At 46.4% G+C, this 13,114-nt stretch overlaps 2 protein-coding genes and 1 non-coding gene across 5 annotated transcripts in view; 2 read left to right on the top strand and 1 right to left on the bottom strand.

Annotated features, from left to right (window-relative positions):
• LOC131765953 (two pore channel protein 2-like) overlaps nt 1-6,132 on the top strand; it is a 42,236-nt gene extending 36,104 nt beyond the window's left edge. For both annotated transcript variants that reach the window (XM_067007224.1, XM_067007223.1), the window contains exons 15-19: nt 178-397; nt 499-589; nt 2,776-2,889; nt 3,124-3,248; nt 4,209-6,132. In XM_067007224.1, the coding sequence (XP_066863325.1) occupies nt 178-397; nt 499-589; nt 2,776-2,889; nt 3,124-3,248; nt 4,209-4,354 (696 nt within the window). In that variant the 3' untranslated portion in view covers nt 4,355-6,132. The remainder of the gene's footprint in view (nt 1-177; nt 398-498; nt 590-2,775; nt 2,890-3,123; nt 3,249-4,208) is intronic.
• Nucleotides 2,279-2,381, top strand: LOC131766062 (U6 spliceosomal RNA). Its single transcript, XR_009338364.1, has one exon. It is a non-coding gene; the product is annotated as a U6 spliceosomal RNA (small nuclear RNA).
• A 4,225-nt stretch (nt 6,133-10,357) lies between the features above and the next one.
• The window catches only part of BUB1 (BUB1 mitotic checkpoint serine/threonine kinase), a 41,528-nt gene continuing 38,771 nt past the window's right edge, over nt 10,358-13,114 (bottom strand). The window contains exons 23-25 of one of the 2 annotated variants that reach the window (XM_067006889.1): nt 12,890-13,064; nt 12,232-12,338; nt 10,358-10,679 (exon numbers count right to left, since the gene is read on the bottom strand). In XM_067006889.1, the coding sequence (XP_066862990.1) occupies nt 10,484-10,679; nt 12,232-12,338; nt 12,890-13,064 (478 nt within the window). In that variant the 3' untranslated portion in view covers nt 10,358-10,483. The remainder of the gene's footprint in view (nt 10,680-12,231; nt 12,339-12,889; nt 13,065-13,114) is intronic. The other variant, XM_059079049.2, reaches the window with a different exon arrangement.

Below are 13,114 nucleotides of genomic sequence, written 5' to 3' on the forward strand. Positions count from 1 at the left end.
TGACCCATCCCACCCTGTGCCCGATGCCGCTGGAACTTGTGGCCGTGGGGGAAGCCATCCCCAGAATGAGGGCAGCAGCCCTTTCTGCTGGCCACTGTCGCAGGCCGACCCGTGTCCACGTCCTCCTGCCTCCCCTCATCCCACCTGCCCACTCCTGACCGGTGCCGCCCACCCTAGGTGGTCTACTACGTGTTTGCCATCATCGGGATGGAAGTGTTCCATGGCAAAGTCCGCTTCTTTGACCCCAGTTCCACCAGTCCTGATGCCCTGGTGTGTGGGAACCCAGCCTTAAAAGACTCAGCGTTTGCCCGAGGCAGATACTGCAGGAACAACTTCAATGACTTGGCAGCCTCTCTCGTCCTGCTGACGGAGCTCACTGTGGTTAATCAGTGGCACAATATCCTTTCCCAGGAGGCGGGTGTGGCAGGGGATGCTGAGAGCACCTCCCGGGCGGATTAGGTCTTGGCTCCTCGAAGGCTTGGTTCCTTAGCTTTGCACTCCTCGCAGACGGCTTTGCCCTCGTGACGCACCAGGCGGCAAAGCTGTATTTCGTGGGCTTTCACGTCGTGGTCGTCATCCTCATCGTTAAGTGAGTTTGCTCCTGCTGGGCGGGCCGTTCCAGATCCCCCCTCTCAGATCTGCAGCTGCTCACACCTCCCTCCTCCCTGGCTCCACCCTTGAGTACATTGTGGGCGGGTCCCATCTCCCCCGCTAGACGCTAAGGCACCAGAAGGGAGGCATCTTACTTTGGTTCACATCTGTGTTCTTCAGCGTCAACCAGCCGTGCACGGCGGTATGTAGTATACATCTCATAGCCTCGCCAATTGTTTGGGTCAGAAGGGCTCTGGGGTCCTGGCCGGTCTCCCTACCCTTCCCGGGTTGGATAAATCACCTTTAGAACATCCTTGTGAATTGTGTCCACCCTTTGCTGAAATCTGCGCAACTCCTGGGACTCATTAGAACCTATACGAGTCGATTTCCTTGTCGTCCGGCTCTGGTCCTCACCTGTCCTTGCGCAGGTAGAATGGAAATGTGCTTACTGGCTAATTTTCTTCATTGGTTCCAGTTCTGTCCTGACTTCTCCTCCGGGGAGAACTCAGTCACCGTTTGAAAGCTGCTATGACATCTCACCACTCCAGAGGGCTTTCCTTCCTGCTTATCATTCTCGGATTCTAGCTCCCCTGTTCCTTGTGGGACCTGAATTTGAGTCCCCTTGATCCCTGTTTTTTTTTTCCCCCCAGAGATGTTTTCTGGTTGTTGTATCCCTCTTAGAGCCTGGGGCCCACAATTCTTGGGGTGACAGCCCAGCCCTGGGCCTTCCTTGTCACATCAGGGCTGCTTTGGCCACCATCCTGCTGATTTTGGCTCAAGAACGTCCCAGCAGAGGGAGGGGGAGGGGAAGAACTGCTTAGGGCTGCTTGTCCTGCACCGAGTGAATGGAATATGTAGTGGGAACGAGAGAGGAATGCTTCTGAGTGATTCTTAGAGAGGTTTCCAGAATGCCGGGATAGGCCGAGGCAATGTGAAAAGCTGTAGGGGTTTTTTCAGCTATTCCCCCAAAAGCATGCGAGTGTGGTGACAGCCCTGGCTGGGCTCCATCAGCATCACGTTAAGTCCGAAGTGGTGAAGGAATTGGGATTCCCTACTCACAAGTTGCAGGTCAGTGTGCGTGTACGTCATGTGTATATACTGACAAAGTGTGATGCCTTGGGTCCGAGACCAAGACAGTTTATTCCTCATGGCAGAAGCTGCAGCCAGAGCAAAACTTGGGGGCAGCTCCCTGAGCCCTAATCCCCGCTGCACAATGAGGTGAGGGCCAATTGGATGGGCTGCGTTGCAGGAGGGGGAGCTCCACAATGAGGAAACCCCAGTCTGTGTAGCTTGGGGAGACCAGCCCATCCTCCCCTCTGGAAAGAGAGAGAGGAAGAGAAAGACCTTATTTTTACTCTCGAATGTAAGCAAGTCTCCGGGGAGGGCAAAATGAAGTCTTTGCTACCCTAGTGGTCGCTGGGGACGAGACAGTAAGTAACAGTAAGCTTTACTATTGTGGAGCATATCTGGAGACACACATATTGTGTGGACCGAAAAGTTCGTTTGGGTTTTTCCATGTCACAGACCACCCGAACGAACTTTTTGGCCAGCCCAATATATCCCTAAATTGGCTCTCAGTGCCTTTGCTCAGAGGACCTAGACTGTGCAATAACACGAGATAGTCATGGAGAATTGTCTACCAACAGTTATGTGGCCTAAGCTTCCCCTTAAAATAAATTGTGTTTTCGAGCTCACTTTGGCAGCACGTACACTAAAACCGTACGGAGAAGATTAATGTGGCCCCTGTACAAGGATATGACATGCAAATTGGTGAGGCATTCCATATTTTTGCAATATAGGGGGAGGGGATTAAGAGGTACAAACTGTTAGGTATAAAATAAGCTGCAAGGATATATTGTACAGCACCGGGAATATAACCAATATTTTACAATAACTATAAATGGAGTAAACCTTTAAAAATTGTGAATCAACCCCCCCCCCCGTTTTCTTCTTAATAGTCACTGTTTAAATACGATGTAAAGGAAGAATGATTTTCTGAATGAAAGAAAGTTGTGCCTGATGCTTGAGAGACATTTTGTCGTTTCTTCCCCGTGTTGTGTTTTCTTTGCAAAGATGGGCGGCCTTTTTATTTGGGCTTGAACACTCTTTGGAGCCATGATTTCCCAGCACCTAGACCATGGCTGACTCGATGTAAAACCCTCTCTGCCTTTTACTTTTTCTCAGTATTTTCATAGCGTTCATCTTGGAAGCGTTTTTTGTGGCATATTCATTAGAAAAAAGTGAAGTGGAAACTGCCATTGAGAAGAAGATTCAAGAGCTTGGAGTTGGGGTCCAAGAGTGAGTAGCATTTCCTGACGTGGCTCATGGACTTTGGAAGCAGAATGTTCATGGCGGGGTGGCTCCTGATCACATTTCATCCCTGAGACCCCATGGCAGCCAGCCTGGTCCTGGGTGCCAGTTCTCAGGGACCCTCGCTGGCTACATGGGTGACATGGGGCCATGGCTGGGAGGACAGAGGGGAACTCAGCTGAGGGACCCGGCTGTGTTCACACCATCTCTTCCTCCCCGAAGGGAAGAAGTTCAGGATGGGAAGCTCATTGACAATGTGGACGCCAAGGACAGTGGCTTCAGTGGGGACGATGGAGACAACAAAAGGAAGGCCTTGAAAGGACTGTACTTTAGAATTGCATCAAAAAGTAAGTTGTAACCCAACTCGAAACTTCCTCCAATCCATCCTCCTCACAGCAGTCAGTGAGATGTTTCCAGGATGCAAATCCGACCTTCAGGGGCTTCCTGTGTCTCAAGGGCGCCTGCCATGGCTTCTAGGGGCCACATGCGTGGTTCCCTCAATACCTCAGCCCGTCTTCCTTCCCCCAGGACCCCCCATGCCTCTGCCCTTTAGCCCTGCTGTCCCTTTATTTCTTCGGCTCCCCTGCTGCATCCTGCCACAGGGCCTTTGCACATGCTGCTTTCTCCCCTTGCTCTTACCTCACCTTGTAAAATCAAGGCTCTTTCTCCTGCAGGTCTCTGCTCAGGCAGCACTTCCTCAGGGAAGCCCTCTGGGCTCCCCGAGAAGTCAGGTGCTCCTGTGCCCCCCCCTACCCCCCCTGCCCCTACCCCCCAGCTCTCCTTCCCTGCCTTTCAGCACCTGTCAGCTGTACATTGATCACTGAGTAACTGTCTGGTCACCATCTGTCTTACCTGCAGACTCGAAGCTCCACATGTGCAGGGCCATGTCTTTTTTGTTCTTCATTGTATCCCTAGGGCCTCACCACGTGCCCGGGACATGCGGGCCTTAATAACTGTTTAAGTACTTTATTAATTCTCAATGAATTAACGATTGACTGAGTAAACCCAAACCTGTCTGAATCTCAGCTGTGCCTTTGGTGGGGACACCGTATGGTACACTTAGACACAGCACAGCATAGATGGCAGGTGTGTGTGGGGGGGCGGGGGGGCATGCCACCCCAGAGCTGGCCATCCTCCCCCATCCTTCAAGGAGGACTTCCTCCTTGGTCTCCAGAGCCTGCGGGGTCTGGGGAGCTCAGTGGCGTGGGCTCAGAGACCCTCCTTCAGGAAAGCCGAGCTCTGCGGGGCTGGGCACTCCCCTCCGACCCACACGGGCAGGTCCCACGTGCCCCTCTCCTTCCTCCCAGAGTACAAGACCGTGGATGCTTTGCTGCAGCAGATGTTTGAGTCTGAAATAGCTCCAGAGGATGAAGGCCCTTCCTTGGAGGAGATTCTGAACTTCTCACCCAGTGACATACATCCCAAGAATCCCAGTTTTGAAAACAGTGCCTGACCCTGGGCCTGTAAGGGCCACAGGCATCCACAACTGGAAACCAAGATAAGCTGTCGTCACTGTTTGCAGAGGCTACCTAGCGGTTGCTTTCCCAGCCCAGGTTCTCTCCTGTGTTCTGATAAGACTGTGAGTCAGCTTCCCCGGTCCTGAGTGGTCGGCTTTGTGTGCTCTCCTGAGGTCGTGCTCAGGGCTGATCATAGAAGTGAGGAAAGGAAAATCTACAACGAGACTGTGGAGAGCACTTGTCATACAAGTGCTTGGATGTGTGTAAATCCTCTCAGTAGGTATATAAGAGCTTTCATTGATTTTTATATGATATTTTGCTACTTTATTAGATGAATACTGTGCTACAGTGTTACATAAATGAATTTAACGTATCTTGATATGCTAAAGGAACACGTTCTAGTACAGTAGCTTTTGACGCAGTGTTTATTCAAAATGAAGAAAACTATGAATGTGAAGATCAAATTCTGTCACAATTGCTTCTCTTTTGGGGGAGGGTCTCAAAGTTTCTTCTGTTTTATGTTTTGCTTTTTTGGCCGTGAGGCATGTGGGATCTTAGCTCCCCGACCAGGGATCGAACCCACACCCCCCGCATTGGAAGGCGAAGTCTTAACCACTGGACCACCTGGGAAGTCCCTCAAAGTTTCTTTAATTAAATTACAAGTATAGCAAGATTTTGAGTAAGTTGCTCCCGGAGGTCACTTTCCCCAGCTGGAAATCTCTCTCCCCTATTCCTGGGAAATTAAAGGGATTTATTTCATTTTATTTTATTCTATTTTATTTAAAACGTTTAATTGTGGTAAAATATACAACATAAAATTTACCATTGTAACGATTTCTAAGTGTACAGTAGTTTTATGTATAGTCACATTTTAGGTACACTCAACAGACCTCCAGGGCTTTTCATCACCCCAAATGAAGCTCTGTACCATTAAACAGTAATTCCCTCACCCCTCCTCCTTCCAGCTCCTGGCAGCCTCCATTCTACCTTCTGTCTCTATGAATAAGGCTCCCCCTGATCACAACTGCATCGTGAGCAAGTGAATCCTTTTCCAGCGTTGTCAGGGTAGGTAGGACCCCTCCTTCTACACCTGGTCGCAGGTCCTATCCTGAGCAGGGGAATCAGGGGTGGGAGCCAAGTCTTCCTGACCTGAGGGCTCTGAGTGCAGTGAGTCTGAGTCACGTGTCCTGTCATGTGTCACATGTCAACGTGGCAACCGAACCTGGCCTGGGAGGGCCCTTTCCTTGGTCTGAGGGTGACCTCTGGTGTCGGAGCAAAGCGAAAGCTTCAGGGCTGGGACTCTGGTTTCATGCCTGACCCCCCACTGACCCTGCCACCTAACCTCTCTGGGCCCTACTTCCTCACCTGTAAACTCGGGGCAGATGGCACCTCCCTCCCAAGATCGTGTGGACTGGGGAGGAGGAGGGGGTGGGTGAGATGCTGAGCACGCTGTTCCAGATGGCGCTTCCTGGTTTGAAACCTGGAAGGCTGGTGTTTGGCGTCAGGGTTTGGGATTCCTTTACCACCACGATTCCCAGGAGGTGGGAGCCTTGCTGACCCATCTGATGGGATTTGTGGAGTCCTGCCATCCATCCAGACCTCTCTTATTTCTTTGTGTATTTAACATTTATCATTATATAAAGGATTAGGCTAAATATGCGGAGTGACAGCTTAATGTTTTTAATTTGAAAATATGATGGGCATATATTTTAAAATTAGAAACCATGCGGTCACTGTAAAACATTCAATACAGAAATATAGTCAAAAGTCAAAAGTTGCTCTTTGTTCTTCCTTCTCCTCACCCCTTCCCCTCTCATTCTTTCACTCACAATCTGACACCCCCTTTCTGGTGGGAACTGCTGAGTTTGTTGTTTTTCCTTCTGGAACTAAATGGATATCATGCGTATTAATATATAATCTTTTTTTTTATCATAAGTGGGATGTCATGACATTTATCATATATAGCTCAAGAATTTGCTTCTTTCACTTACTAGTAATTGTTTCATGTTGAGATATAGATATAGAGGTAGATATAGACACACACACACACTGCTGTCAAGTGTTCCATACCATTGATGTTTCTTGATATGGAAGACTTCACATATTCATGGACCTGTATGTTGTTCCACGTGTTCAGTGTTAAAACGATAGTGGAGGAAACTCTGTTGTGTAATTTTTTCTCAAGTGTGAGCCCTTCAGTAGGAAAGTCTCGGGGTCAGACTCTTGGGATTCGGTTACCACTGTCCTGCAGCAGCCCCCGTGGCCACCAGGGGGCGCCACCACCTCAGCCGCTGCACACAGTCCAAGGTGGGGGACAAGGGGCAGGAGTTGTGGCAGCATTGCCACTTTTCTCCAGGTCTTTCTTCTGCCTTTTAGGGGACTAGTCACCCCGACATTGTGGCCCATGGGCTCCCAGCTGGACACTTCATTCCTCAGTCTCCCTGGCAGGGGGATGGGGCAACATGACTGTGTCTGCCCCGTGGGCTGTGAGCCCAACTGGGGTCCACACCTCGCAGGTCGTGCCCGTGGGAACGATGTCCACCTCTGCTGCGATGTGACGGCAATCAAAACATCCTGGAAGCCTTCTGTTGAGGACGGCAGGGTCGGGGCCAGTAAAGGATCGTCCATCCCAGACTGTAACGCGAGATCGAAATCACTTGTGTCTTCTCTAAGCCCTGTGTGAGTTCTGTTACCGGAGGACCAATCCAGCAATGGGTTCATCTGAGCCATTCGGAATGGAACCAACGGGACAGACGGACTCAGTGGAGGGATGAGGTAAAAGGAGGACCAAGGACACTGGCTCCTGGGACCAGTGGCAGAGAAGCAGCTTTGCAGGTGTATTTGCATATCGTGCTGATGCCCTCGCATCTTGGAGCATTATTTCTGATAGGCTCGGACCACACTTTTGGTGTCTCAGGTGCGTCTTATGCAAAAATACATTTTAGAAGCATTGCCTTAGACGCAGATATAATCCAGGGTGAAAAGGCACTGGTAACAGGAGTCTCTGAGTCTCCGGAGTAACCAGCCTTGTTCTCAGCTGGGCCTTAGAACGTGGAGCGGGGCTGCCGAGAATGAACGGGAAAGGCCTTGGCCTGAGTAGGTATTAAATCAGAACCTAGGCTGAATCTAGCTGGTATTTGGGCACTTAGGATGAGCTGGGCCTTTGCTCAGCTCTGTCCCTGAGGAAACTCCAGTCTCCTTAGTGGGTGAGCTGGAGGTTTCTTTGCCTTCCAACTTTGATGTCTGTGGCATCCGTCTCAGTGGCCCTTTAGATGCAGAGCTTATTTCCTTGTGCAGATGAACTCTGTGTGTTTGTGTGTAAAATTTATAATGAAATGATCGATGTAGTTTGTACCAGGAAATGGACCAAAAAACCCACCTACTTTCCTGAAGTGCTTCAAGCAACTTCTTTCATTTGGATGGAGCCTTCCTCCCTGGGGACAAGGCTGTTGCTTAGGAAACCTGACTGTGAAGTTTATGTAAGCGGAGCCCTTGGCATAGACTGGACACCAGATGGGCAGCAGCAGTGCTGAGATGACGCTGGTCAGGTTGAGGTTGTTGGGGTGACTGGCATGGAAGGTATCTTGGGTGTGACAGGAGCTGAAGATCCAGTAACAGCAAACAGGCTGGCGGGGATGCAGGATATGTTGACAGGGGCTGGAAGCCGAGGCCAAGTGTCCTCTCTGCCCAAGACTGAAGGCACCCACAGCTGCCTTTCATGGATGGACACATTTAGTTCTTAGTTTAGTAAAAGAGCACCCTTATCTACTTTAGTCCTGTTTCCTTTGAAAACAGACATTTTCAAGAGGAAAAATTTAAAAATCCCACAAGTCTGGCTTTATCAATGCTCACTTTTGACACCTTAAGAGTAAATTTAACGTTGGTTTGTCTGATGAGGTCTTGTCCCTGGATCAACTTCCTTCCAATTTCAGTGTATGTGTAATCAATCGCGTAGGTTACATTCTTTATTTTCAAAATAAAACATATTTGGAATCCCATTCTATTAGTTTATCCTGCAGCCACATTTGCACCTGCACTCACTTTTTTGTAGCAATAAAACTGTGAAACTGATTGTCTCTAAATAGAGAATTGTTTAACTAAAATATGGTACATTCATATAGGGGAATGGCATATAGCTGGTCCAATACAGATGAAAAGAGGGGCAAGAAAACTGTGAAATGATGTTATGATTCACACTTGTAAAAAGAAATGGATGGATACTTCTTCAACGTGATTAAAAAAGGCTACCTCAGGCCAGCCTCATGAGCTTACTGGATAAACATGGGAGGAGCTCCTTCTAAAGCAGGAGACAGAGAAGTCCAGCACCATCCCTGTTTAGCCCTCTTCTCATGGTCCTGGGCAATGGCGAGGGCAAGAGAAAAATCACCAGCGAAAAACTGGCAAAGGTGTAAAATAAGCGGCATTTTCATGGTGATGTTTATTTACTTGGAAACTTCAAAAGAATCAACTGAAAAGTTTTTTATAGAAATCAATAGTCTTCATATAGTCAAAGTACCAGCTAGAAAAAACAAGAAAAAGTGACATCTGATTTAAAACAACTAAAAGTTTAGTCTTAAGTATTTAAATTAGTACTAATATAAAAACACTAGAAGACTGACTCTCTTCTTATTCTCTCAATCGAAGATGGCATTTTAAGATGCAAAAGCCAAAACCTTTAAAAAACTTTATAAATCAGAGTATGAAACAAAATTAAAAATCTTCATGGCAACAGAAATGTTAAGTCAAGAGACAGATGACAAATTGGGAGAAATGCAAAGGGGTCCTACAACTTAAACTGAAAAAAAGCAATCCCAAGTGAAAAATTGACAAAGGATAGAGTTCACAGAAAAAGAAAAAAACACATAGCTCTTGAATATATGAATATATTTGGCCTAATTCAGAAGAGAATGCAAATGAAGACCACAAGAAAATACTATTTTGTCACCTGTCAGAGTGGCAAGGGTCAGAGAGCCTGACGTGTCCTGTTAGTGGAGGTGTGGGGAACAGACTTTGATCCCTGTTGGCACAGCCCTACAGGGGGATTATTTGCAATATTGAGACAAAATTTTAAATGCCCTTACCTTTGATCCAGCAATTTCGCTTCTAGGATTTTACACTACAAATTATGGCTCTCTATCATACAACCAAATATTACACAGCCATCACAAGAATGAGACCATTCTATATGTACTTACATTCTCCACCATACATTAGGTGAAAAAAAGCAGAATTATGCTAGCTTTGTCAAAAAACATTATATATATATATATATATATATATATATATATATATATATATATATGCATGGAATAATTTTTGGAAAGGTCAGAAAACGTGGGCTGAGGTTGTCTCTGGAATGGGGAACCTGGCGGCCGGGAGAGAGGGTGGAGGCGGAAGCCAGTCACTGTGTCTTCTTGAACTGGGTGTCCCCTCACATTGTCTTCATCGTGTGCTAAGGGAAGAGGGAGGGACAGAGGAGGGAAGGTCAATTCAGGTTATAGGACCCTTCCAGCTTTAAGTCAATAAATGCTAAGTTGGATGCTATAATTTCAGAGCTAATTAATGATGCATGGAGCTTACATGACTATTGTCAAGATCTGAGATATTCTTTTGAATCATGCTTTTAAAAAACAAAGCTTAACATTTATACCTGCAGTATTTCCCATGGATAGCAATGAAGAACAAGTACGATAAAGGACAGGCACATTCAGTTCATAAAAACATTAAGTCTGCTAGATATATTTGGGGATTTTTTGTTTATTTTACACAAATACAAACCCCCAAATTTAGAAAAAAACAAACAAACCTGACTTGGCTCTTTTTTGGCTTAAAGTGAACAGGTCAGTCAGTGCTTAAAAAGTGCTTTTAGAGAATGTTCACTTGCCGGTTACTCTCATGAATGCTCACGTCCCAAGAGCTGCCCAGTCAGCCTGCTACGCGGGGATGTTACCGATGTTACCGTGTTGTGTATTTTGTTGAAGTATTTGTAACAACTATGTCCCAGGGATATACTTTGTGGGCTTTATTTTTAAGAAACATTTACACAAACAATACATGTGGAAACGTCAAGGTTCAAAGTGAGCAGGCCAGCAATTACAAAGCGATTTTTAGGGAGTGTCCGTATTTTATTTTCGAGAACGCTTATATTCTAAGAGCAGTACAATTAGCCTATTACGAAGGGTCTTAATCTTGTTTGTATAGTGTTCTTGAAATACTTTCTTCAGCTTCTGCCTTAACAAATCCAAAGATGGAAGATGATGACAATCTGGTATATTCAACATTATGTGAAAAAATTCATTCCACACATCGAGATGAGGCAGCCTGGAGAGACAAAGCAGAGATGAAGGATACAAATGGAGCCTTCAGGGCTTCCCTGGTGGCTCAGTGGTGAAGAATCCGCCTGCCAATGCAGGGGACACGGGTTCGAGCCCCGGTCCGGGTAGATCCCACATGCCGCAGAGCAACTCAGCCCGTACGCCACAACTACTGAGCCTGCGCTCTAGAGCCCGCGAGCCACAACTACTGAGCCCGCGTGCCACAACTACTGAAGCCTGTGGGCCTAGAGCCCGTGCCCCGCAAAAAGAGAAGCCATCTCAATAAGAAGCCCGCGCACCGCAATGAAGAGTAGCCCCTGCTTGCCGAAGCTAGAGAAAGCCCGTGCGTGGCAACAAAGACCCGATGCAGCCAATAAATAAATAAATAAAATTATAAATAAGTAAATAAATAAATAAATTTATTAAAAAAAAAAAAAAGTAGCCTTCAGTGTGCAGGGCACTCCCACTGTTGCATCTGACTTAACTCTAACCTCAACCCAACCTAATGCATCAAGAATGGATATGTTGGTGGGAATGTAAACTGATACAACCACTATGGAAAACAGTATGGAGGTTCCTTAAAAAACTAAAAATAGAACTACCATACGACCCAGCAATCCCACTACTAGGCATATACCCTAAGAAAACCATAATTCAAAAAGAGTCATGAACCACAGTGTTCACTGCAGCTCTATTTACAATAGCCAGGACATGGAACCAACCTAAGTGTCCATCGACAGATGAAAGGGTAAAGAAGATGTGGCACATATATACAATGGAATATTACTCAGCCATAAAAAGAAACGAAATTGAGTTATTTGTAGTGAGGTGGATGGACCTAGAGTTTGAAAAACAAATACTGTATGCTAACACCTATATATGGAATCTAAAAAAAAAAAAAAAAAAAAAAAGTTACTGATGAACCTAGTTGCAGGGCAGGAATAAAGATATAGACATAGAGAATGGACTTGAGGACATGAGGTGGGAGGGGGAAGCTGGGGCAAAGTGACAGTAGCATCAACATATATATACTACCGGATGTAAAACAGCTAGCTAGTGGGAAGCAGCCGCATAGCACAGGGAGATCAGCTCCATGCTTTGCGATGACCTAGAGAGGTAGGATAGGGAGGGTGGGAGGGAGGCTCAAGAGGGAGGGGATATGGGGGTATATGTATGCATATGGCCGATTCACTTTGCTGTACGACAGAAGCTAACATGGTATTGTGAAGCAATTATACTCCAGTGAAGATCTATTTAAAAAAATAATAATATTTTAAAAAATTCAAAAAAAAAAGAATGTCTATGTTGAATCTATTATACATAGGAGAAACTGAAGATCCAATGAAATGCCTACACGCAACTTGTTCCACAAAAACGACAAATGGAGAAACAGAAGCACTTAAATAATTTGCTCACTGCACCCAGGGCCCAGGGTTATGCTATTTCACCCTACTTCCCAAGGCATGGTCTTCTGTGACAAAGGTCCATGTTCCACCAGATGGAACCCAACATTCTACTGAATTTATTCTTTTCACTGTAGCACCAATGCTAATACCCACCTTCTAAAAAGACCTTCAGGCTTCCAGACTCCCCCTTCATTTTTCACTTTCATGTAAGTGCCAAAAAGCATGCAGTACACTGTTGCAGCAACTCCAAAGTAATCAACCTATAAAGAAAATATGGGTATATATGACTAATACAGTATTTTACACTTGAGTATATTCCCATGTCTAAGTTATACAGCAAATATGATAAATCCCAGGAAATAAATAGTCACAGGATTTCACTTTGAAAGAATTCTGGAAGTGTGCGTTAACCCCACGCTGACACGTCCTATGAATGCCCGTCTAGCCTTTGCTGGAGGCTTCCACGGATGGCAGATCACCCGCCACCTCCCTAGGCAGCGTCTTGGGAAGCTCTGCTCTTCCTGAGCTACCGCGTCCTTCGTTTTGTCACACAGAGGGAAACACAACGCTAAGCTGCTTGCAAGTCCTCCCAGCTCCTCCCCCCAGGATTGGCTGTGGTCTTCGAACCGTGCTCCAAACCTCCCGAGGTGTGACGTGTCCACAACTGGAAACAACCCTGGAGCGTCGTCTGAATCCAGGGCTAGGAGAAGACTAGATCAGCTCAAACTATCTAGATGCCCAAATTCATTTTGAAATTATAGTGAGTGTCATACAGGGAAATGTTTTCAAATCTCTCATGCTAGTTCTCTACCTGGTAGTTCCAGGGCTTGTTACTGAGCATCTCAATACACTGGAAACCAGATGTTTCACACTTTGCCGTAAATGCGGTTCCTTTTGGAAAAAGTTTCATGTCTATACTCTGACCCAGGTCGATGAGTGCCAAGCCAGCAGATGAATCATCATCTTCACTGTCCTGTTCCAAAAATCTATATTAAACACAAACAAGGGCCAGGCTGCGTGAGCACAGATAATAAAA

The sequence above is a fragment of the Kogia breviceps genome, chromosome 11, assembly GCF_026419965.1.
Source record: "Kogia breviceps isolate mKogBre1 chromosome 11, mKogBre1 haplotype 1, whole genome shotgun sequence".
NCBI classification, from domain to species: Eukaryota; Metazoa; Chordata; class Mammalia; order Artiodactyla; family Physeteridae; genus Kogia; species Kogia breviceps.